We start from the raw sequence: 21,810 nt of genomic DNA, 5'->3' as shown, positions 1-21,810 counted from the left end.
CGTCCTTCTACGCCGCCATCTTGAAACAATCTCCTAACCTGGATTTCTTGATTTAATATTTTCTAATCAACAAATACTAACTATTCTTTTATTGTTGGTGTGTACAGTTCAGATTGGAAAGTGTTAAATCAAGAAATTCAGATTTAAATCTTAAGACGTGGTTTTCCTATGTTCCCAGCTTTGTACAAAACATTTGAAAGGCATTCTCTCATTTAATCTTCACAGTTATCTTAGGAGATAAGATGATGTTCTAATCTTTTTTATTATTATTATTTTCAAACAGAAGAGGGACAGGTTTAGAATAGGTAAGTAACTTGCCCCAAGTTATACAACTACTAAAATGGGCCTGTCTGACCCTAAAGCTGATGGTCTTTAACCAATATGCTGAATTATCAGGCATTCACATTCTTCTTTTTGCTGCCTAATGCTTCGGTTTAATCTGACTTGCATGTATCTACAGGTTCCAGAACAGCGATGGAGAAATTAAGTACTTGCAGTTAGCTGAGGAGTTAATTCGTCCCGAGAGAAACACATTGGTTGTGAGTTTTTTGGACCTGGAGCAATTTAACCAGCAACTTTCCACCACCATTCAAGAGGAGTTCTATAGGTTTGGTGTATTAATTTTTACTTTAAATAGACATGGACCCCGGGAAGCCAGCTCTTCTTAGAACGGAAGTGTTCATTTGTGAGGCAAAAAGGCAGCTGTCACAGAGGCCCTTTGATACAGCCAGTGGTCATTTTATTGCTGCTCTGAACTAATTTAGGCCTTTGTGGAGTTGACTATTTTTCTCATGCGAATGTTGAAAACTTTTGTTTTCTATGTAGTTTTTCCAGGTGTTAAGAGGATTGCTTACTTTGTGTCAGGCTTCAGTGCTATTGCTATGTCATTCATTTAATCCACTCCCACTCCCCATATCATATAAAATCCCTTGAAACATTTTAAAAGCTGAATGGTATTTTTTTGGCAGAAATTAGACATTAGGCTTTTGTTTTGCTTTCAATTGCTATATAAAGCCAGAAATATCTTTCTACACAAAACTTAGTTTAAATAAAATCAGGTTAAAATAAACACTGTGGACTGTTACGAAAGAGAAATGAAGACCCAGGAGTAAGCAGTCACAGTCTTGTTCTTTTACCTGGTATACTGGGAGATGGAGGATTTGTCTCGGTGTTTCTAGTCATATATGGCTATCAAGCTATCAAGAATGGTTGGAGGGATAAGCAGCAGAGTTTATTGTGATAGTATGTAGCAGGAAAAGTTGTACTAACAAGTGAGAGGGAGGTAGAAAGTCAGGGCTGTTGGTGGAAACACCTATGCCTGTACCTCATGCACAGACCGTGCCGCAGTTCTGTGTCCTGAAAGTAGCTGATTTTTCAGAGGACTTCCAGATCCTACCACTTAAACCAAGCTGCCTCAGCTATTTAAAACTTAAGAGAACGTGCACACTTCCATCTAACCAGTCAAGTGAAACGTTTCTGCCAACTTGCTCTCAAATCAGTACACAAATTCCTTCCCTGCCCTTATCTACTTCCTATCAATCAAGAATTAAACCTGGAAGAAAATAGTAGGCCTTGACACCAAATGGGAGGCTGCCTTGCTAGATAGTATACTGCCCAGGTGGTTCAGGCAGAGTCATCTTGGACAGAGGAGTGACCTGCCATGTGCATGCTAAATGATTATTTAAAAATAATAGGTATTCAGGAACAGCATTTTATCTTTGGTGTTTCTGTTGTCTTAGATGTATTTATGGTGGAATAGGAGAGGATTGAAGATGCTCTAAACCTAGACCAGATGATAGAAGACTCCTGCAGAGTTAAATTCTAAAGCTTGGTTGTAACCAGATGAAATTCCTTAGTTTCAGCTTTTGGGAAGCATAAGGGGAAGGAGCCCTTGGTAAGCCTCTTGAAGTTGTCAGTTGATTTACTTTTTGTTTGTTTTTCAGAGTTTACCCTTACCTATGTCGGGCCTTGAAAACCTTTGTCAAAGACCGTAAAGAGATCCCTCTTGCCAAGGATTTTTATGTTGCATTCCAAGATCTTCCTACCAGACACAAGTAAGAAACCCTTCTTGGAAAAAAAAAAAATTCCCCAAATAGTATAGGCATCACTTAATTGGCAGAAAGCTCAGAAGGTTGTAGTCTTAGGTCTATAAAGAGTTATATCCAGTTATCCAGAAGATTTAGTTTTGGAAAATATGTATTTCCAGGAAAACGGGATGGGAAGTATGTTAAGTGAAGCAATTTCTGGGGATTATAGTATTTTAGGACACCTTTTAAGGGATGTTGAGGTGAAAAATTAGTTCAGTGAGAAAATATGAAAACTGAGAACAGTCACAAAAATTAATGAATTGTCAAGAGCTTAAATAGCATAGCTTTTAAACTGTTTTCCTCTTTAGCAGTTATTTAAAGAATAAATTTGTTGGAGGAAATTGAAGTGATATTTTGAAAACTTAAACTACTAAAATTACTTATAAAATTACAAGTTATTTAATATAAAATGGGTTTGTGAAATACAGTGTTTTCTAAACCTTCAAGTTCAGAAAAAAATTTGTCCCGATAATTTTTCCCAAGGATAACTTTACTGTGAAAATGCTTATTTAGAAATGTAGGTAAGAAAAAAATATATTTGCATATAAAACAAAAATGGGATCATTCTGTTTTATAATTGTAGTTGCATTTCTTTCATGTCCTTTACTTAGTTTTTCTTATTTATTCATTTATGTATTTTGTTGTGGATGCATGTACATTATACTTCAGGAATGGGCATGTTGATTAAATTATTCTTGTAGGAGAGTCCAAAGAATACCTTGTCTCTTATTTTGTTGTTGTTGTTATTTTAAGCATAAATTATCATTGAATATCCTCTCATTAAAAGTGAAAATTTTTAGTTTGAAAATGAATACTTACTAATGCAATATCTGTCTTTAAACAGAATTCGAGAACTCAACTCATCCAGAATTGGTTTGCTCACTCGCATCAGTGGGCAGGTGGTACGGACTCACCCAGTTCATCCAGAGCTTGTGAGCGGAACTTTCCTGTGCTTGGACTGTCAGACAGTGATCAAGGATGTAGAACAGCAATTCAGATACACCCAGCCAAACATCTGCCGGAATCCAGTTTGTGCCAACAGAAGGAGATTCCTGCTGGATACAAATAAATCGAGATTCGTTGATTTTCAAAAGGTGCTTATTAATTTCTCTTTAGGTCAGATTCGGCCTATGCTAATAATTCACTTCTAGGCACTTGTAATTATTATTATAAGCTTACTTAGGCAATGTTAAACTCAGTTTTTATGTAAGTCAAGGTTCGTCAAGTGTGACTACAGATTTAAGCTAAAAATTTGTAATGCAAATTTCAATTATCAGTATATAAATGTGTTCTAACCTTTAATAACTTGGATTGGAAGCTCCTTCAGGCAAATAAAATGTATTTGTCAAAGAATAAACAGTAACCATTATTATTATTACTGTTATTATTATTATTACAAGCTAGAGTTAGGAAGATTTTTGAAGAAGTAGAGACTTGTTGGTGTAAGACTTGGAGTTGGTGGTTAGGAGGGAGGAAGGCATAAATAAAAGAACAGATGAAAATGAACATGCTTGTCAATAGCAGTGAGGATTATCATGATTAAAGTAGAGTAACCAAATTGGAGATCATCTGAGAGATGATTTGGTATGAGGCATGGAAGTACTTGGAGCCTTAAATCTCAGATTGAGAAGCTTGGACCTATCTTGATAAGCAAGGGGAATACGTTTTCAGATGATGTGAATTTTTCTTTGTTAAAGGAAGATTGATGAGACAACTGTGCGTGGTATTTAACAAGAGACTAATAGGTAGTTGTAGTTAACTGGGCAAGAGTTGCATGGTAGCAGTAAGAATGAAGGGGCTAAAGCTCTTCAGGGCTTAGTAACTCTGGTATATGCAAAGAGAAAAGTTGCAGCAGCTCAAGCACTGGAGAATGAGTACCGGACTAAAATAAATAATTTATATTAGATTCAGTTTTTAGTCCTTACTTAGTTTTCTTGTTTTATTCTGATACTTGGTTTATAGGAAACATGTGTTCTTACCAACAACTTTGGGTAAAAGATGCTTTATATTTGATAAAGAACATGATATAACAACCAAATACAAAATATGAATTCAGGTTGGGTCTTGGTTTGGGGAAAAAAAAAACAGCTGTAATAAAGGACATTCTTGACAACTGGGGAAATTTGAAGACGGACTAGATAAAGAAGTCATTATGGAATTAAATATTTAAATCTCTTGGTGTGATTGATGGTATTGTGGTTACATAGGAGATTGTCTTTATTCTTAGGAGGTGAGTGCTAAAATATTTGGGGGTGAAGTATCTTGATTTTTGCAACTTCTTTCAAATAATACAGTAAAAATATGTGTGTCTTAAGTAATGTTAACAGTTGTGTTGAGGTGGAGGGTATAAGAGATGTGAAATTTTTCATAAAATTTCCCTGACAATTTAGAGGAAGATGGAACACATTTATTTGTCTTTGTTATAGGTTCGTATTCAAGAGACTCAAGCTGAGCTTCCTCGAGGGAGTATCCCCCGCAGTTTAGAAGTGATCTTGAGGGCTGAAGCTGTGGAGTCAGCTCAAGCTGGTGACAAGTGTGACTTTACAGGGACGCTGATTGTTGTGCCTGACGTGTCTAAGCTTAGCATACCAGGTCGGTAATCTGTGGCTCAAATTTAACAAATTCTCAGTTACCTGAACTGCAGAGTATCTAGCTTCTTGCATCTTCCTTGTCTTATTTTTGGCTACCAATCAGAGGGTGAGCGAGGAACTATGATGAGAATAAAAACAAATTGGTTTGCTATAAAAGCTACTGTTCTGAAAAATTTCAAAGCCTAAATGAAATTTTTGCATTTATAGGTTTCGTTTATCTGAGCAGTTTTGATTCTCAGCACCTTCAGTATTTGAGCTGTGAAACAATCTATCATTCAATGTTTCAGGAGCACGTGCAGAAACTAATTACCGTGTCAGTGGTGTTGATGGATATGAGACAGAAGGCATTCGAGGGCTCCGGGCACTTGGTGTTAGGGATCTTTCATACAGGCTGGTCTTTCTTGCCTGCTGTGTTGCACCAACCAACCCGAGGGTGAGTCTTCTTAGTAGAATGGCAAAGCTTAAGAAAGGCATCCCCTGAGGCTGCCGCAAACTCAGTGTTAAAGATGGGGTTGGGTTGAGATTTGTTCTTTAGTTTTAAAACCAGATTTTTTCACATCTGTCTTCCCGATCTTAAGGAAAAGTCTTATTTTTGTACATAAGAGCTCAATGCTTTAAGAGCATTGGTACTATTATTATTCACGGTGGTTTTTCTGTTTTTAATTGTTAAAGTTCCTCTGTCACGTTCCTCGAGATAGTACAAGTAGAAAAATTTAGTAATCTGGGAAGTACAGTATATTGCTCTTTCTGAGAGTGATTGACCCCTGGTATTCTAGTTGTTCAGAGCTTGATTTTGTTCCAGGTGGGGAAAGCAGTGAGGAACAGTTTGGAAAATGAGTGGTGAACATAATATTCTGTTTCTTCATTTTCATCTTCATATCAGTGATTAACATTTTATTATGGCTCATCTCATGAGCATCTAGATTCATTTAGATAGCAATACAAAACAATGGTGGTAGCTTTTTTTGTTATTTTTAAATCACTGGACAAATGACAAGCTCTTCAGTGTCTTAACTTAGGCCGTACTGGTTAGGAGATTTTTTTAAAAAACCTTTACAGTCAGCAGATTCTGAAGTTGACCTCCCAGGCTATATTTCGTTTGTGGTGATGTTTCTTCTCTTTCACATTATTTTGACTATTTCTATACTACTATTTTTTTCCTTTCTTCTCCACCCCTCAGTTCGGAGGAAAAGAGCTCCGAGATGAGGAACAGACAGCTGAGAGCATTAAGAACCAAATGACTGTGAAGGAATGGGAGAAAGTGTTTGAAATGAGTCAAGATAAAAATCTATACCACAATCTTTGTACAAGCCTGTTCCCTACTATACATGGTAAGAGTTCTATCCATTTGTGGCATAAACTTGAAGTCAAAATAATGATTATAAAACAGCAACATGTGACTTCTTAAAACACACAAATCAGATTATGAAAGTTTTTTAGTGGGTTTAGAAGGGGTTTTAAAAAGTCATTTGTAAAAGGACAGATATTATACAATTCCACTTAAAATGAGGTACTTAGAACAGGTAAATTCACAGAGACAAAGTAGAAAGAGGTTACCTGGTGGGGAGGGAAATAGGGAATTGTTGTTTAATGGATAGAGTTTCTGTTTGGGATGATGAAAAGTTCTAGAAATGGATAGGGGTGATGGTTATAAAAGATGGTGAATGTACTTAATTCCACTGAACCACTTAAAAGTTGTGTATATTTTACCACAATTTTTTTTTTTTTCTGAAGGTTACTATTTTATTTACACAGATAGTTAAGGACTGGAAGAGAATAATGTTTGTTTTTTTTTAATTGAAGTATAGTTGATTTACAATGTTGTGTTAGTTTCAGGTATACAGCACAGTGATTCAGTTATATACATATATATATTCTTGTTCAGATTCTTTTCCTTTATAGGTTATTACAAAATATTGAGTATAGTTTCCTGTGCCATCCACTAGGTCATTGTTGGTTATCTATTTTATATATAGTACTGTGTATATATTAATCCCAACTTCCTAATTTATCCTCCCCACCTTCCCCCTTTGGTAACCATAAATTTGTTAGAGAATAATGTTAACTTAAACATCATTGGAAATAGATTATTCTTGACATGACTCTTACTAGGAAATGAACCTAGCAGAATTCTTAAATTATATTAAATTTACAAAAAAGTTCGGACTGCCCACAGCAAATTCTATACATGAAAACATTTTTATAAGTGTCTAACAACTGTAATCTACTTTTAACAAGTATCACTACCACAGGCAGGTAGTCAAATAAGTGCTCACTTACATTTTCTTTGGCTTGTTGATGCCCCTCTCCCATATTTCTTAAACTTGCCAAATGCAGTTTTTCCAAGTTCTTTATTTTCTGAGTTGGTGATTCCTCCCATTCTGTCCTTAGTTCTTCTGCCAAACGAGTGAGTTGCTGATTTCTCCTGTTTTATATCTTCTCTTATTTGTAAAGCAATATCTCTTTCTTGTTCTCGAACCTGTAGCAATCTTAGTTTTCGTCTTCTTTCATAATCTTCCTTTAAAATGAAGGCTTCCTCATTAGGACTCAATCTCAGCTTGCCGGCGGCATTCATCACCTTTCTTTTCGTTTTCACGTAGTACTTTAAATATGAAGGTTCCAGGAAACGGGACCCCGGACTCAGGAACCGCGGCTCAGACAGAGAAGGTCTGGGCGGCCGCCACACAGCAGCCTCCCAACAGCCGTTTGTGCGCCTGCAGGGCGGCCATCCCCGAGCCCCCGTCACTCTACCACAATGTTTTTTAAAAAGAAAACAAAAAAGGTCATTTAGTCTTCTTTTTTTCTGGCTTTAGGATAGAACTGCACTTAAGTATATTCTAATATGCCAGATTAATATCCTGATCTTGTTTTTCTTTTTAGTTTTCATGGTGGAGAGAGATTTCTTGATGTTTTTTGGTTATATGTACTATGCCTATACCTTGTGGTTTCTTTCATATTTTCTTAGCTCTTGGTTACTAGCTGCTCACTGTCATTAAATCCCCTTGTGTGTTGAGGATTTGACTAAATTTTCAGATCTCATGCTTTACCCTTGTTTTTTCCATCCTTATCTTCCATTTTCAGTTAGAGTTATGGCAAGAATTCATAAGATTATGGGTATTTCTCTTAGGTATATACATATATTTTTAAGCTATTGGGATTTTTACAAGTATTTATTTATTTATTTATTTATTTGCCTGTATCGGGTCTTCGTTGCGGCACGTGGGATCTTTCATTGTGGTGTGCGGGCTCTTCATTGCAGTGCACGGGCTTCTCTCTAGTTGTGGCACACGGGCTCTAGAGCATGCGGGCTCAGTAGTTGTGGTATGCAGGCTCTCTAGTTGTGGTACACGGGCTTAGTTGCACCGTGGCACATGGGATCTTAGTTCCCTGACCAGGGATTGAACCCGCGTGCCCTGCATTGGATGGCAGACTCTTAAGCACTGGACTACCAGGGAAGTCCCTAGGTATATACTTTTAATCATTGAAAGTTAACCTTTTTTTCTACTTAAATATTTGGTCAATGAAATTGAACTGAAATTCTTTATGTTAATAATCCTTTGTGGATTTTAGAGTGTCCTCCCTTATAATGAGTAGGTGTCAAATTTTATGTTGCTCCATTCCCCCGTAAATTAATCTGTTGCTACATAACAAATTATCCCAAAACTTCATGGCTTGAAGCAACAAACATTATCTCATACAGAATATAGGTCAGAAATTTGAGAGAGACTTAGCTAGGTGGTTCTGGCTCAGTCTCTAATGAGTTTGTAGCCGAGACGTCATCTGGGGCTGCAGTCATCTGATGGCTTGACTTGGGCTGGAGAATCCACTGACAAGGGAGCTCACTCACTGCTTATGTTAGTGCTAGTTGTCAGCTGGAAGCCTCAGTTCCTTGCCACATGAGTCTCTTCCATTGGGCTGGTTCAGTGTCCTCACAACACAGCAGCTGGCTTCCCCCAGAGCCTGCAATCCAAGAGAGCAGAGCAAGGAGGAAGCAAAGTGCTTCTCAGGACCTAGTGTCAGAAGTTACACACCTTCACTTCTACCATAGGCTATTTGTGGGAAGCAAGTTGCTAAGCCCAGCCACACTTAAGGAGAGGAGAATTAAGCCCCATCTAGAAAAGAGGATTATCAAATAATTTGTGGACCATTTTAAAACTACCACACCTCCAACACATTTGTTTCATATAGGTTATGAGTCAGAGAAATTTTCTTTATGGAATGGATTTTTAATTTTTTGCTTTTAAGGAGTGTTTTGTATAAATGTACCTAGCACTTTGTTGATGGAATTCACAGAAAGTCATAATAATTAAAACGGAAAAATGTTTCTTCCCGTATCACATTTCTAAAAATCTGGTGTTGTCTTTTTTTTAAATTGTGCATTTCCTTCTTATATTGCATTTATAAACAGTTCTTAGAAGCAGCTGTAAATCACATTCAGCATCTTATCTAATCCATATCAGTTCAATTAGCTTGTATTTATATTCAGCATGGGTCACTGTACCTGATACAAAAGAAGTAAGTCATGGACCATTTCCTCAAACTCTTGGTAGAGCTGTAAGACTTGCCTTTAGAAAGAACTAGTAAATGTGGTAGGCTGTAGTGGACATAGTTTATTTATGGGGAGAGATATTTGAGGACTGTGACATAGGGAAAGGCTTTGTTTAGGAAGTAGGACTTACGGACAAGGAGAGGCTCTTAGAATGGTGAGCATTGGCATCTATGATAAGGTGAAGACATTAGGACAGTGACTGGGTGACTTTACGTTCACAGGACAAGAACCAGATATTTTTACTCTAGTCTTAGCTTTGCTTCAGCTGTCTCTGCTCTTTTGGTTGGTAAATATGCCTTTGTAGTTTCCTGTGAAATTGTTTAACCTCATGTTGAAAAATACCTTGGGTTTTCATTTCAGGCAATGACGAAGTAAAACGGGGTGTCTTGCTGATGCTCTTTGGTGGTGTTCCAAAGACAACAGGGGAAGGAACCTCTCTTCGAGGGGACATAAATGTTTGCATTGTTGGTGACCCAAGTACAGCTAAGAGCCAGTTTCTCAAGTAAGTGTTTGCCTGAGATAGTACAGCAGAGAAAACAATATGCGTAGTTCCAGGCTTTCTGTGCTACCAAGAATGCAGTCAGTGTGCCCTTACCAGAGCAGGAGTATAAATTATGACTGTTGAATATATAACTCTCTTAGGTTAAGTACACCTTAATTTGTTAAGTAGAATGTAACAACATTTTACAATTTTTTGGATTAGGGAAAAATTGTAATTCCAATCCCACATAGAATTCTTTTAATCTTTGTGTAAAAGTCTTTGACTATATGAATATATATTTTCATGGTTATAAGTCACAGCATGCATATTTTTAATTTTAATTTACCCTAAATATTTTTCCATGTTTCTTTATTTTCACGATTGTTGTTTTTTGTTGGTATAACTTACAAAATCATTCCCCTAGCCTGATATTAGACAATTTAACAGTAATTTATTTTAATGGTCAAATACAGTGAACATCATAATGTGTATAAGTTTTTATTTTATTATTTTCCTTTGGGTAAATTCCTAGGCATAGGATTGCTGAGATTAAGAATACAAACATCCTTAAGGTTCTTAAATAGGACACTCTTTCCAAAAACAGTGTGATAAAGATGAGACATTTTATGCTAAACTTATCAGTATGAGTACTACTTTAGCAATTTTTGCTTATTTTTAAAAGCTATAATAAAATACTTGCTTACTTTCAAACTTTTAAGAAACTTAGAGGTCAAGATAATAGCAACCAGTTTTTGAGCACTTGCTGTGTTCTTGGTGCTGTGTGTGTGTGTGTTATGTCTTATCCTACCAGCATCCAGACAGGCATGTAATATTATTCTCTTTTTTTAGGGAGGCAATCAAAACTTCTCTGAGCCTCAGTAATTTCCCTAACTTCATAGAGCTGACAAGTGACTCTTAAGCCATGAATATTAGAACTCAGCATTTTGACTGCAAAGCATGTGCTCTTCATATTATATCAAGCTGCCTTTCCTTTATTTGTTTGGGAAATTTTTAACATGGCAATGTTCTAGAACCTGAAACATTTTTAGTTGAAGTTTTGTAACTAAATACTATTTCCTTCAAGTATATCAGGGACTGAGTTCTAGATTTGAAGGTAACAGTCCTGTGTTAAGAGAATTCTCTTTTTTTTCTCCTCATTTCCTCTGCCCCTGCCTCCCACCTCTCCCACCACCACCACAGAAAGATGTACTGCATTGTTGCCTCTGAGCGGTATTATACACGATTATGTTTGCTTGTTAACAATATTAAGTCTTTTGATCCATGAACATGGGATATCTTTCCATTTATTTAGGTCTTCTTTAATTTCTTTCAATAATGTTTTGTAGTTTTCAGGGTATAAGCTTGCTCTTCTTTTATTAAATTTATTCCTAAGCATTTTATTCTTTTTGATGCTATTGTAAATGGAACAGTTTTTGTAGTTTCATTTTTGGGTTGTTTATTACAAGTGTGTAGAAATACAATTATTGATCTTTTATCTTGCAGCATTGCAAGAACTGACTTATTAGTTCTAACTGTTTTAGTGGATTCCATAGGATTTTCTGTTGACAAGATCATGTTAACTGCAAATGGTGATAGTTGTTGTTTCTTTCAAATCTGGGTGACTTTTTCTTGCCTAGTTGCCCTGGCTGAACCTTTCAGTATAATGTTGAATAGAAGTGGCAAGAGCAGACCCCTAAGTCTTGTTCCTGCTCTTAGGGGGAAATCATTCAGCCTTTTACCTTAAGTATGATGTTAGCTGTGGGTTTTCATAGATGCCCTTTACCAGATTGAGGGAAAGTCTCTTCTAGTTAGTTGAGTTTTTATCATGATGGGTGTTAGATTTTTTGACATGCTTTTTCTGCATCTGTTAGGTGGTTCTTATCATTTTTTAATATGGCACGTTATTGATTCTTAGATGTTAAACCAGCCTTGCCTTTTTGGAATAAATCTCCCATCTAGTTTTGTTTTGTTTTCATTTTTTTGTTGTAGTTGTTGTTGTTTGTTTGCTTTGTTTTGTTTTTGTTTGTTTTCATTTTAAGTGCAAGGCCTTCTAATAGATCACTTTTGCTGAACTCTTTATTATCGATTGTTTTTGCCATGTATGGACTTCATCTTCCTTTAACAGGAATGGATTTGACCTATTTAAAAGACCAAAGGAGAAAAGGCTTTCTGTTTGGTCTATGGCATGTGTCTTTATGAATTGCTTTTTTTTCTTAATGCCTCTTTCAAATGTTCTTTTAGAAATTTAAATTCTTACCTGACATAAGCCATAACCAGCTGATAATCCTGAAAAGGATGCTTTGTAGTCATATGTTAATGAATATGATAACCTTGAACAGGCACGTGGAGGAATTCAGTCCCAGAGCTGTCTACACCAGTGGCAAAGCATCCAGTGCTGCTGGCTTAACAGCAGCTGTTGTGAGAGATGAAGAATCTCATGAGTTTGTCATTGAGGCTGGAGCTTTGATGCTGGCTGATAATGTAAGAACATTTTACCCTCTTGGGTATAAAGAAATCAGAATATCCCCTACCCTATCAGTAAAGGCCTATAAGTTCCCATTAAGGAGATGTCCTCTTTTTAATAAGTACTTTTAGTAAATAATTCATGGTTTTATTAATTTAGAAATTGGGATTGTCATCATTAATCAGCACTTTCTGAACTTCTCTAGAACGTATTACGTGCCCTGAGCTTGTGTTTGCTGTGACTAGTACTTCTGAGCAGTTTTCCTTTCTAGACTGTGACACATCTATGAGTATATCTATTGCATTTCGCATGTATTTGTCACAGATCAATTAGCTCTGTGAATGCGTGTAAATTGTAGCTATATATACTTATAAACATTATGTTCCAACTCCATCCTTCACTTTCCCAGTCTAAAGTCAACACTGAGGTAACCCAGAATATTTTGACCCTGAGATTTACACTAGGTTTTTATGTTGAATAAAAGTGCAGTAAGTAACTGCATGTTTTTAGTTTCACTCTTGGTTTAAAATGAGTCAAAAGAGTATGGTTCCCTCGAGCTCCGGGAATTATTGTACTATCTTTAGTAGAGGGAGTTAGGATTGCTTACTTACCTATCTTAGTTGTTTAAAAGAACTGAAAGGTCTCTGTGGTAGCAAACTTTGAGTTTCCTTGCCGTTTGACATCTGAAAGACAGTTTCTTATGCTAGGTTTGTTTGGTTACAGGGTGTATGTTGTATTGATGAATTTGATAAGATGGAGGTGCGGGATCAAGTTGCTATTCACGAAGCTATGGAACAGCAGACCATCTCCATCACTAAAGCAGGAGTGAAGGTATGTGTGTCCACTTCTGTTCCATTGCATCATGCCTTAGCCTTGTAGATTAATGTAGCTCTAGATGATCACTTGGATAAAATGCATTACTTCAACATGAAATGCAGTTTACTGAAACGGAAAACACAGCCTTGAGGATTATTAATCAAGTTGACGGATTATTTAAATGAAAATAATAAGTACAATGTTGTAACTAGCATTAGAGAGAAATCAAACTTTAAAAATAAAAGTAATACATTCAAATAGTTAAGAAAAATGTAAGCAATACATTAAAACATAAGTTAAAAAGAGAAATCTTCCCCTCCAACTCCTAGCACCAATAGATACTCAGAAGTATCTGCTGAGTTTATGTCCCTTTTAGGAATATTTTATCATAAATAAGCATAATACACATACAGTTTTGTTCCTTGTTCATTTAACTTCATAATTTTATTTTGGTAATCTTTCTATACCAGTATATATTAGATCCACTTGTCTTTTTATTACTCCCTGATTTTCAATTGTACATACCCCCGTTTGGCTCATTAGACTCTTATAAGGAAGAGTTGACATTCAGGTCATTTCCAGCCTTTAGTATTAAAAACAATATTGTAAACATCCTTGTACACATCTTCCTGTACCTAGCTGCAAGGTAAATTCTTAGTAAGAAATTGCTGGCTTAAAGGGTGTGCACATCATACCATCAACATCATATGGGAGTACCTGTTGCTATATATTATCAGACTTTAATTTTGATGATTCACTGGGTGAAAGATGATATCTTACTCTTTTGGTTTGCATTTAGTTAATTATGAATGAGGTTGAGCATTTTGTCATATGCCATTACAGTTGTCTTTTTAAACCTGTCACAATTTTTCCTTTTGTGGTCAGGCTACTCTAAATGCCAGGACATCCATTTTGGCAGCAGCAAACCCAATCGGTGGACACTATGACAGATCAAAATCATTGAAACAGAATATAAACTTGTCAGCTCCTATCATGTCCCGATTTGATCTCTTCTTTATACTTGTGGATGAATGTAATGAGGTAACTACATGAGCTATTGCTCTGAGCTTCCTTTATTATTTCCAGTTTGGGTAATTGAGTGAGACAAGCCTGGAGGATGTACTCCTGAAGAACTGGTGCATGTGTTGGCACTGACCTTTCATTTCTGTCAGAGTGGCACAGGATTGGACAGAGGTTTATTAAGCAACTGAAAATCACTTGAATTGCTGGTTCTGCTTAATTGTTTTGAGGAATATCAAGTTTTTTGGTTTTGTTGCTGTTTTTGTTTTGTTTTTGGTTTTTTTGTGTGTTTTTTTTAAAGATTTATTACTTACTTATTTACTTATTTATTTATGGCTGCACTGGGTCTTAGTTGCAGCATGCGGGATCTTTTGTTGTGTTGCGCAGGCTTCTCTCTAGTTGTGGCATGCAGGTTTTCTCTTCCCTAGTTTTGGTGCACAGGCTCCAGGGCACGTGGGCTCTGTAGTTTGTGGCACTCAGGATCTCTAATTGAGGCGCACAAGCTCAGTAGTTGTGGCGTGCGAGCTCAATAGTTGTGGCGCGCGGGCTTAGTTGCTCCATGGCATGTGGGATCTTAGTTCCCTGACCAGGGATCGAACCTGTGTCTCCTGCATTGGAAGGCAGATTCTTAACCACTGGACCACCAGGGAAGTCCCCTTGTTACTGTTTTTTAATTCTCAAATAAAAAGTATTTCAGTTAATTCCCAACCATACTCTTTAAGATTTTTACTAGATTTTTCTTTTTGTTTTTGTTCTTTCATTAAGGTTGAAAAGAACTGGGGTACCAAACAAATTTCTTTTTTTTTTTTTTTTTTCAAATTGAGTCATTTGTCTTCCTCTGTCTTCCTATCAAATTATTGCATGTGTCACATTTTTTTTTCCTAATTATGTAAGAGTGTTAAGATTGAATATAAAATTGCAGATTTAGGGACTTCCTTGGCGCAGTTGTTAAGAATCTGCCTGCTAACTCAGGGAACACAAGTTCGAGCCCTGGTCCGGGAAGATCCCACATCCCGCGGAGCAACTAAGCCCACGCGCCGTAACTACTGAGCCTGTGCTCTAGAGCCTGTGAGCCACAACTAGTGAGCCCGTGTGCCACAACTACTGAGGCCCGCACACCTAGAGCCCATGCTCCACAACAAGAGAAGCCACCACAATGAGAAGCCCATGCACCGCAATGAAGAGTAGCCCCCTCTCGCTGCAACTAGAGAAAGCCTGCGCGCAGCAAAAAAGACCCAATGCAGCCATAAATAAAAAAGTAAATAAAAGAAAAAAAATTTTTTTAAACTGCAGATTTACTTACATTTCTAACATGTTAGTATTAGAGTTATTTATACTTAGACTTAAATATTTAACAACATTGCACATCTCAGATGTGCACAGAAGTACAAAATGACCTTCTGTAGAAGGTCATGTTGTACTGTACTTTTAACTGCTGAGCATGGAGGTCCTACGTTACATTAGGTACAATGCATACCTCTTGCTTACAGCAAAATTTTAAATTTATCTAGATAAAATTTGCCTTCCATTAATGTGAATGTTTAAAGGGTTTTCGTTTTTTTTTTTTTTAATTTTTTTTTTTATAGCTACTTTATTTATTTATTTATTTATTTATTTTTGGCTGTGTTGGGTCCTCGGTTCGTGCGAGGGCCCTCTCCAGCTGCGGCAAGCGGGGGCCACTCCTCATCGCGGTGCGGGGACCGCTCTTCATCGCGGTGCGCGGGCCCCTCACCACCGCGGCCCCCCCCGCTGCGGGGCACAGGCTCCAGACGCGCAGGCTCAGCAATTGTGGCTCACGGGCCCAGCCGCTCCACGGCACGCGGGATCCTCCCAGACCAGGGCCCGAACCCGTGTCCCCTGCACCAGCAGGCAGACTCCCAACCACTGCGCCACCAGGGAAGCCCAGGGGTTTTCGTTTTTTATGTTTGGGTTTTGTTCTTTTCCTTCACAAATCTATATAAATGTTTAACCCAGTCCCCTCCCCCCCATTGTTGGGCATTGTCTGATTTTCATATATTTCTGTCTATACATAATTTACTAAATTAGTTTTTTAGCTTTTTAATTAGAAATAATTTCAAACTTACAGAAAAGTTGCAGGAAACACAATAGTGCATATAATACTCATATACCCTTTATTCAGTTCACATATTAACTTTTTGCCCCGTTTGCTTTACCATTTGCTCTGTATCTCTACTTTATTTTTCTGTACTTTTTGAGAGTAAATTGCATATTTTTAGTATGATTTTATTTTTTTCAATGTTAATGGTTCTATGATGATCATCATTCGTATGTTCATAAGCGGCAATGTAATGTAGTGGCTAGGAGGATGGACTCTGAAACTAGACTCTTCAAATCCTTGCTCTATTACTAACTGTGTGGACAAGTTACTTAATCTTTCCAGGCCTCAATTTATTCATCTGTAAAATGGGGGTAATATTATCTACCTAATAAATTTTTTTGTGAGGGTTGCATGAATTAATGCTTCTAGACACACTTAGGGCCCTAGAAATCTTATTTCTGCCATATTAAAGTCAGTAAATTCCTTCAGGAATAGTCTTAGAATAGGGCAAAGGTATATGTTTAAACTTTTGATTTTGGATGTGGTACTAAATTTTCGTCAGAAACTTGAACCCATTAATACATCTTACAGTGGCATATTAGAGCTTGTTGTTAGCTATAAAAAATTTCTTAATGCCTGGGATAGTCTGGAGTGGATATTACTATAACTGATTAAAATGATTTTCTTATTTTGAATTAGGTTACAGATTATGCTATTGCCAGGCGAATAGTAGACTTGCATTCAAGAATTGAAGATTCAATTGATCGTGTGTATTCCGTTGATGATATCAGGAGGTATCTTCTTTTTGCAAGGCAGTTTAAACCCAAGGTAACCTGCCCTTTTGTACTGTAATTGGGCATAATGAGTATATGAAAGTGGCATTTAAACAAAAGCGTTGTATGGAAATTAACTGAACCTGACTTGTTTGGGTGTTTCTTTAAGGTCGTTTGGTTGGTTGGTTGGTTGGTTTGATTTTCGGTTTGGGTTTTTTGGTTTCTTTTTGGTTTTTTTGAGAACAGTTTGTTTCCTCAGAGAGACTTGAGAAAAGGGAATTTTTTAAAAGTCTGAAAAATTCCATTTCTTTTACTTTTTAGGTACTAATAAAAAGATTTTTATGGGTGAACAGTTTTGAATAACCAAGTAAAGTAGGATACCCTTTTATTTCAACCATTATTCCTAAGAATCTTAAAACTGCATGTGCTTAAATCAGTAGTCTACTGAATGCTCTCGAATCTGTCTCTGAGGAAAGCTTGGATTCCTCTAGGTTATTGTAATGAACATGAGTAATTCTTTAACAGTACAAGATCCAGGGTGCTCACTTGGACGTTTATTTTTAAGATAAACCTCCAAAATGCATATTTTTTTTGACATTTTCCTAAAGTAGAGTACAAAAAAAAAATTTGTTTGATTCTGGTTGAGGTTTTTACACTCTTTCTGGCTTGACTTTTGGGAGTTATGCTTAGATTTTAATTATCTATCACCTTCACTTGATTATCCATAATATTGGGATTGACTCACTGTCCCAAGGGAAGGGTAAAGCGCTTTTGTTTGCAGGGGCATTTGTTCTCCATGACTGTGCTGGTCCCTCTTGACCTTGGCATGCTTCCTTAATATGCTTAGTTCCTTGCTCTGAAAAACAGTATTCTTTAGTATGCCTCATTTTGTTGTTATTATTTAACTAATAATAAGGTTGTTATTATTTAACTAATAATAAGGTATATATACAGTAGGGGATATGTTCCAAGACCCCCAGTGGATGCCAGAAACCACAGATAGTACCAAGCCCTATATGTACGATGTTTTTTCCTATACGTACATACCTGTGATAAAGTTCAGTTTATAAGTTAGGCACAATAAGAGAATATCTGAATTGCCCGCATTACTACTATTGCACTTTGAGGCCATTATTAAGTAAAATAAGGGTTACTTGAACACAAGCACTATGTTACCCTAACAATTGATCTGATAACCAAAATGGCTACTAAGTGACTAATAAGCAGGTAACATATACAGTGTGGATACACTGGATAAAGGGATGATTCTCATCCCAGGTGGGACATTGGACAGCATAAAATTTCATCACACTTCTCAGAATGGTGCACAATTTAAAACTTATGAAATTGTTTATCTCTGAGATTTCCTATTTAATATTTTCAGACTTCAGGTGACCACAGGTAACTGAAACCACAGAACGTGAAGCCACTGATAGGGGGCAGTATTATATATATTGACTTCTCTTTTTCCCAAAGACTGCATAAGTTAATTAACTGAGCCTAAAGAATAGCCTGAGTAGTAATTTGTTTAATGAGCTTTGGCATCTTGGGTATAAAAGTATACATTGTTTAGAAATGGTCATTTGCTTAAATACTAACTCTACTGTCTTCCTATTCATAAAATTAGTACATGGAATTCATAGTCCTCCTTTGTATTAGTTTCTTTTGAAAGGCATTTCAGTATTAATTTCTTGTCATTGGTTTCAAAGTTTGGACCTTCTCAGTTCCCCCAGAGTATCTTCACCTGGGAGGCTCTTAAACTTAATGTTTAAAGCCACTCCCATTAAGTAGAGAAATGCTCTGACTTCACTGATATTCTGAAACAGATTTCTAAAGAGTCAGAGGACTTCATTGTGGAACAGTATAAACGCCTCCGCCAGAGGGATGGTTCTGGAGTAACCAAGTCTTCATGGAGGATTACAGTGCGACAGCTTGAGAGCATGATCCGTCTCTCTGAAGCAATGGCTCGGATGCACTGCTGTGATGAGGTATCAAAGTCACTCTAACATAATGGGAAAGAGAAATTGATTTGTTGGCTTACAAGCTGTTTTTATGTTTGGTATAGGACATACTAGCATTCGCTGCAGATTTATTTTTATATAACTGTTGAGTGCTCATAGGATACATGACCCCTGACCCTGGGGTTTTTCCCTTGAAGAATGTTGCTGTCAACCATTTATTGAATGTACTAGTTAGATTAATGATAATGAGATAATCATGACATAGATTATAGAGTACATACATATAGAAGTGAGTTCAAGATTAATGCCATTCATTCAAGGAAAATTTGTTTAAACCCTACAATGTGCTAGGCCTGTGGGCAGGGGATACAGATATGATAATGTAGCCTCCAGTCCTAAGAAGGGAATTCTCCTCCTTTGTATAACATGTGGATATTAAATTGTTCTTTGAGCCCTGGGTTCTACAGGTACATGTCAGTGGGTATTTAGGGAGTAAATGGGGAGCAGAATGGAAGGACGCCCTCATCTCTGCTTCAGGCAAATAAGCCCTGCTTTTATCTAGCTTTATATTTTAGATGGTGTAAGATTTTGTTTGAGGAAGGAGTTTGGCTATTTTTCTTAATAGTATGATTGAGGTATAATTCACATAGAGGAAAATGTACAGCTTTGACTTTTTACATACACCCTTGTGGCCACTCAGCTCATAACATAGAAGGTTTACATCATCCTAGAAAGTTCCCTTGCACCCTTCCTTCCCCAGAAGTAACCACTGTTCTTACTTCATTCACCATTTCTATCCCATAGATTTCATTTTTTGGCTTTTTTCCTTTTGTCTAATTTTTCAAATTCTCTGATGTGGTGCTTTACTGTTTACAAAATACTTTCACACTGTCTTACTTGTTATTCTTTGATTCTCCTGACATTTAATGGACATCTTTGTAAGTTAGGAGATGAATAAAAGAGCCCCTGTCTTCCATTGCTGATAGTTTGGTGGGAGCAAGACATATGTTTAATTAAGCATGTGAAATATGAGAGAGGATATTATGATAGAGTGTCATCAGCAAAGAGTACAGAGATCAATGAATTCTTTCATAACAAAGGTGGAGGGTTTGGGGAGATGCCAACATTTAAACTGAATCACTGAAGGGTGTATAGAATTTTGGTAGGCATTTTTAGAGTGAAGGTGGAAAGTTTAGCAAGAGTGTAGGGTATTGGGAGGAATGTAGTGGAATCTGTAGAGAAAGAATAGGCCATGATGGAGGGGAATTCTTAAAAACCATGCTAACATTTGTACCTTTTTTTTTTTCTTCATTGTAATGTTTCTTAAAATGAGTTTCACAGAACTGACGTGTCTTGGAGAATTTCTAACAGATTTTTCTTTCCTTTTTTTGGTTTTTCCGTAGGTAGCAAATTCACATGATATGAAATAAATATACATATATATGCATATATATATACACAGATACAGTTCCTGAATAAAATCGAGTGTTTTTGCATATATTTAAGAGCCATTTCTACTTCCTTTTATGATCATATTCTTTGTTCATTTTTTACTTATTGTTTTATTAGAAAGGCCTCCCCCACTCTAAGATTATAAAAGAATTTTCTCAGGATTTCCTCAGGCATTTAGATGGTTTCATTGTTTGTATTTAAATCATTCAAACATTTGGTATTTATCCTGCTGTAAGATGTGAGGTGTAAATCAGTTGATTCTTTTTCAGCTAGTTTCCTAGTTGTTCCAACACCACTTACTGAACAATCCATCTTTTCCATACTGGTTTGGTACACTTTTATTATATATTAAATTCTTGTGCTTGTTAGGATCTTTTTCTGAATTCTGTTCCTGTGCTGTCTCAGCCTCCTCTTGCATTAGTACCACGATATTTTAAATGTTCTCTTTTGTTCCACTGCATTGTTCTCTTTTGGCTGTTGTGAACTTAATAGCCAGCTGGCTTTATTTTGTTTTGGTTTTTATTGATTATTGATATTCACTGTTTGAGGAAAGCATCCTAGGAACTTGTTTGGAAAACCCAGGAATTTCTGAACAAAGCACTAACCATTCTGTCTCTAGACTGCTGTTCTAATCTACAGATTCTGAACTTGAGCTACAACATTTCCAGCCTCCAGCCACCTCTGCTCACTTCAGACTGGCCCACATAATCCTGATTGGCAAGAACCAATTCCTTAATACCTATCCTATTGCTCCTGAATTCAGTGGTTTTTGTATACTGACAGACTCCTTGGTTTGTCTGAAGTCAAGGGCAGATTCTGTTGACATTCAAGGACCTCTCTGTTCAGCCCTGAAATGGGTTTCTCCTCCAATTGCATGGCTTGTCCCTATACTTGTGCTACTAAATGTATAAAGGTATATAATTATACCACCCCCTAGATTTTCCCTGATTGTTGAATATATTGTGAAATGTGAAATACATTCACCCTTAAAGCTATCTGTCCATTTATCTTTATTTCAAAAATCTGAACATAGAGCCAGCATATACTTGAGCTCAGTATTTGAGGTGAAATTTAAATATGAATAAAATAAAAATAGTACACCCCCAAACAAATTATTGATATTGAGAGTATGTTAAATTTATATGTTAATATGGAGAATTCTTTATGATGATTTTTCCTGTCTAAGAAAACATAATAGCGGTTAGAATCTAGATTATGCCACTATAAAAATCTCAGCTGTTTAAAACAGAAACAATTATATTTTTTTGCTCGTGCTTCATGTTCATTTATGTTAGCCAGAGGCTCTCCGCTTCACATCATTCAGAAATTCAGGCTGATGTAAAGGCTTTCTTGACATACACTTCTATGATCACAGAAGATAGAGAAAAGACAAGGTGAATCATATGCCATTTCTTAACCTTCTGTCTAGAAATGACGTGACACTGCTGGTCACATTTCATTGGTCAGAGGAATTAACATGGCCATACCTAAGTTCAAGAGGTTAAAGCAATGCCTTCCTTTCAGGTGTCTAGAATGAGAAAAGCAAACATTTGTTAA

General features: G+C 36.6%; 1 protein-coding gene across 1 annotated transcript in view; it reads left to right on the top strand.

Moving 5' to 3' along the window:
* Positions 1-21,810, top strand: part of MCM6 (minichromosome maintenance complex component 6) — a 43,539-nt gene that overhangs the window by 10,025 nt on the left and 11,704 nt on the right. The window contains exons 2-13 of the mRNA XM_036858119.1: positions 461-607; positions 1,944-2,054; positions 2,932-3,181; positions 4,514-4,679; positions 4,966-5,111; positions 5,859-6,009; positions 9,588-9,729; positions 12,048-12,189; positions 12,896-13,003; positions 13,874-14,029; positions 16,767-16,895; positions 18,667-18,828. Coding sequence (XP_036714014.1) covers positions 461-607; positions 1,944-2,054; positions 2,932-3,181; positions 4,514-4,679; positions 4,966-5,111; positions 5,859-6,009; positions 9,588-9,729; positions 12,048-12,189; positions 12,896-13,003; positions 13,874-14,029; positions 16,767-16,895; positions 18,667-18,828 — 1,810 coding nt within the window. The remainder of the gene's footprint in view (positions 1-460; positions 608-1,943; positions 2,055-2,931; positions 3,182-4,513; positions 4,680-4,965; positions 5,112-5,858; positions 6,010-9,587; positions 9,730-12,047; positions 12,190-12,895; positions 13,004-13,873; positions 14,030-16,766; positions 16,896-18,666; positions 18,829-21,810) is intronic.

This window comes from Balaenoptera musculus, chromosome 7, assembly GCF_009873245.2.
Source record: "Balaenoptera musculus isolate JJ_BM4_2016_0621 chromosome 7, mBalMus1.pri.v3, whole genome shotgun sequence".
Taxonomy (NCBI): Eukaryota; Metazoa; Chordata; class Mammalia; order Artiodactyla; family Balaenopteridae; genus Balaenoptera; species Balaenoptera musculus.
The sequence above is the reverse complement of the archived record's forward strand: the minus strand, read 5'-3'. Positions and strand labels throughout refer to the sequence as shown.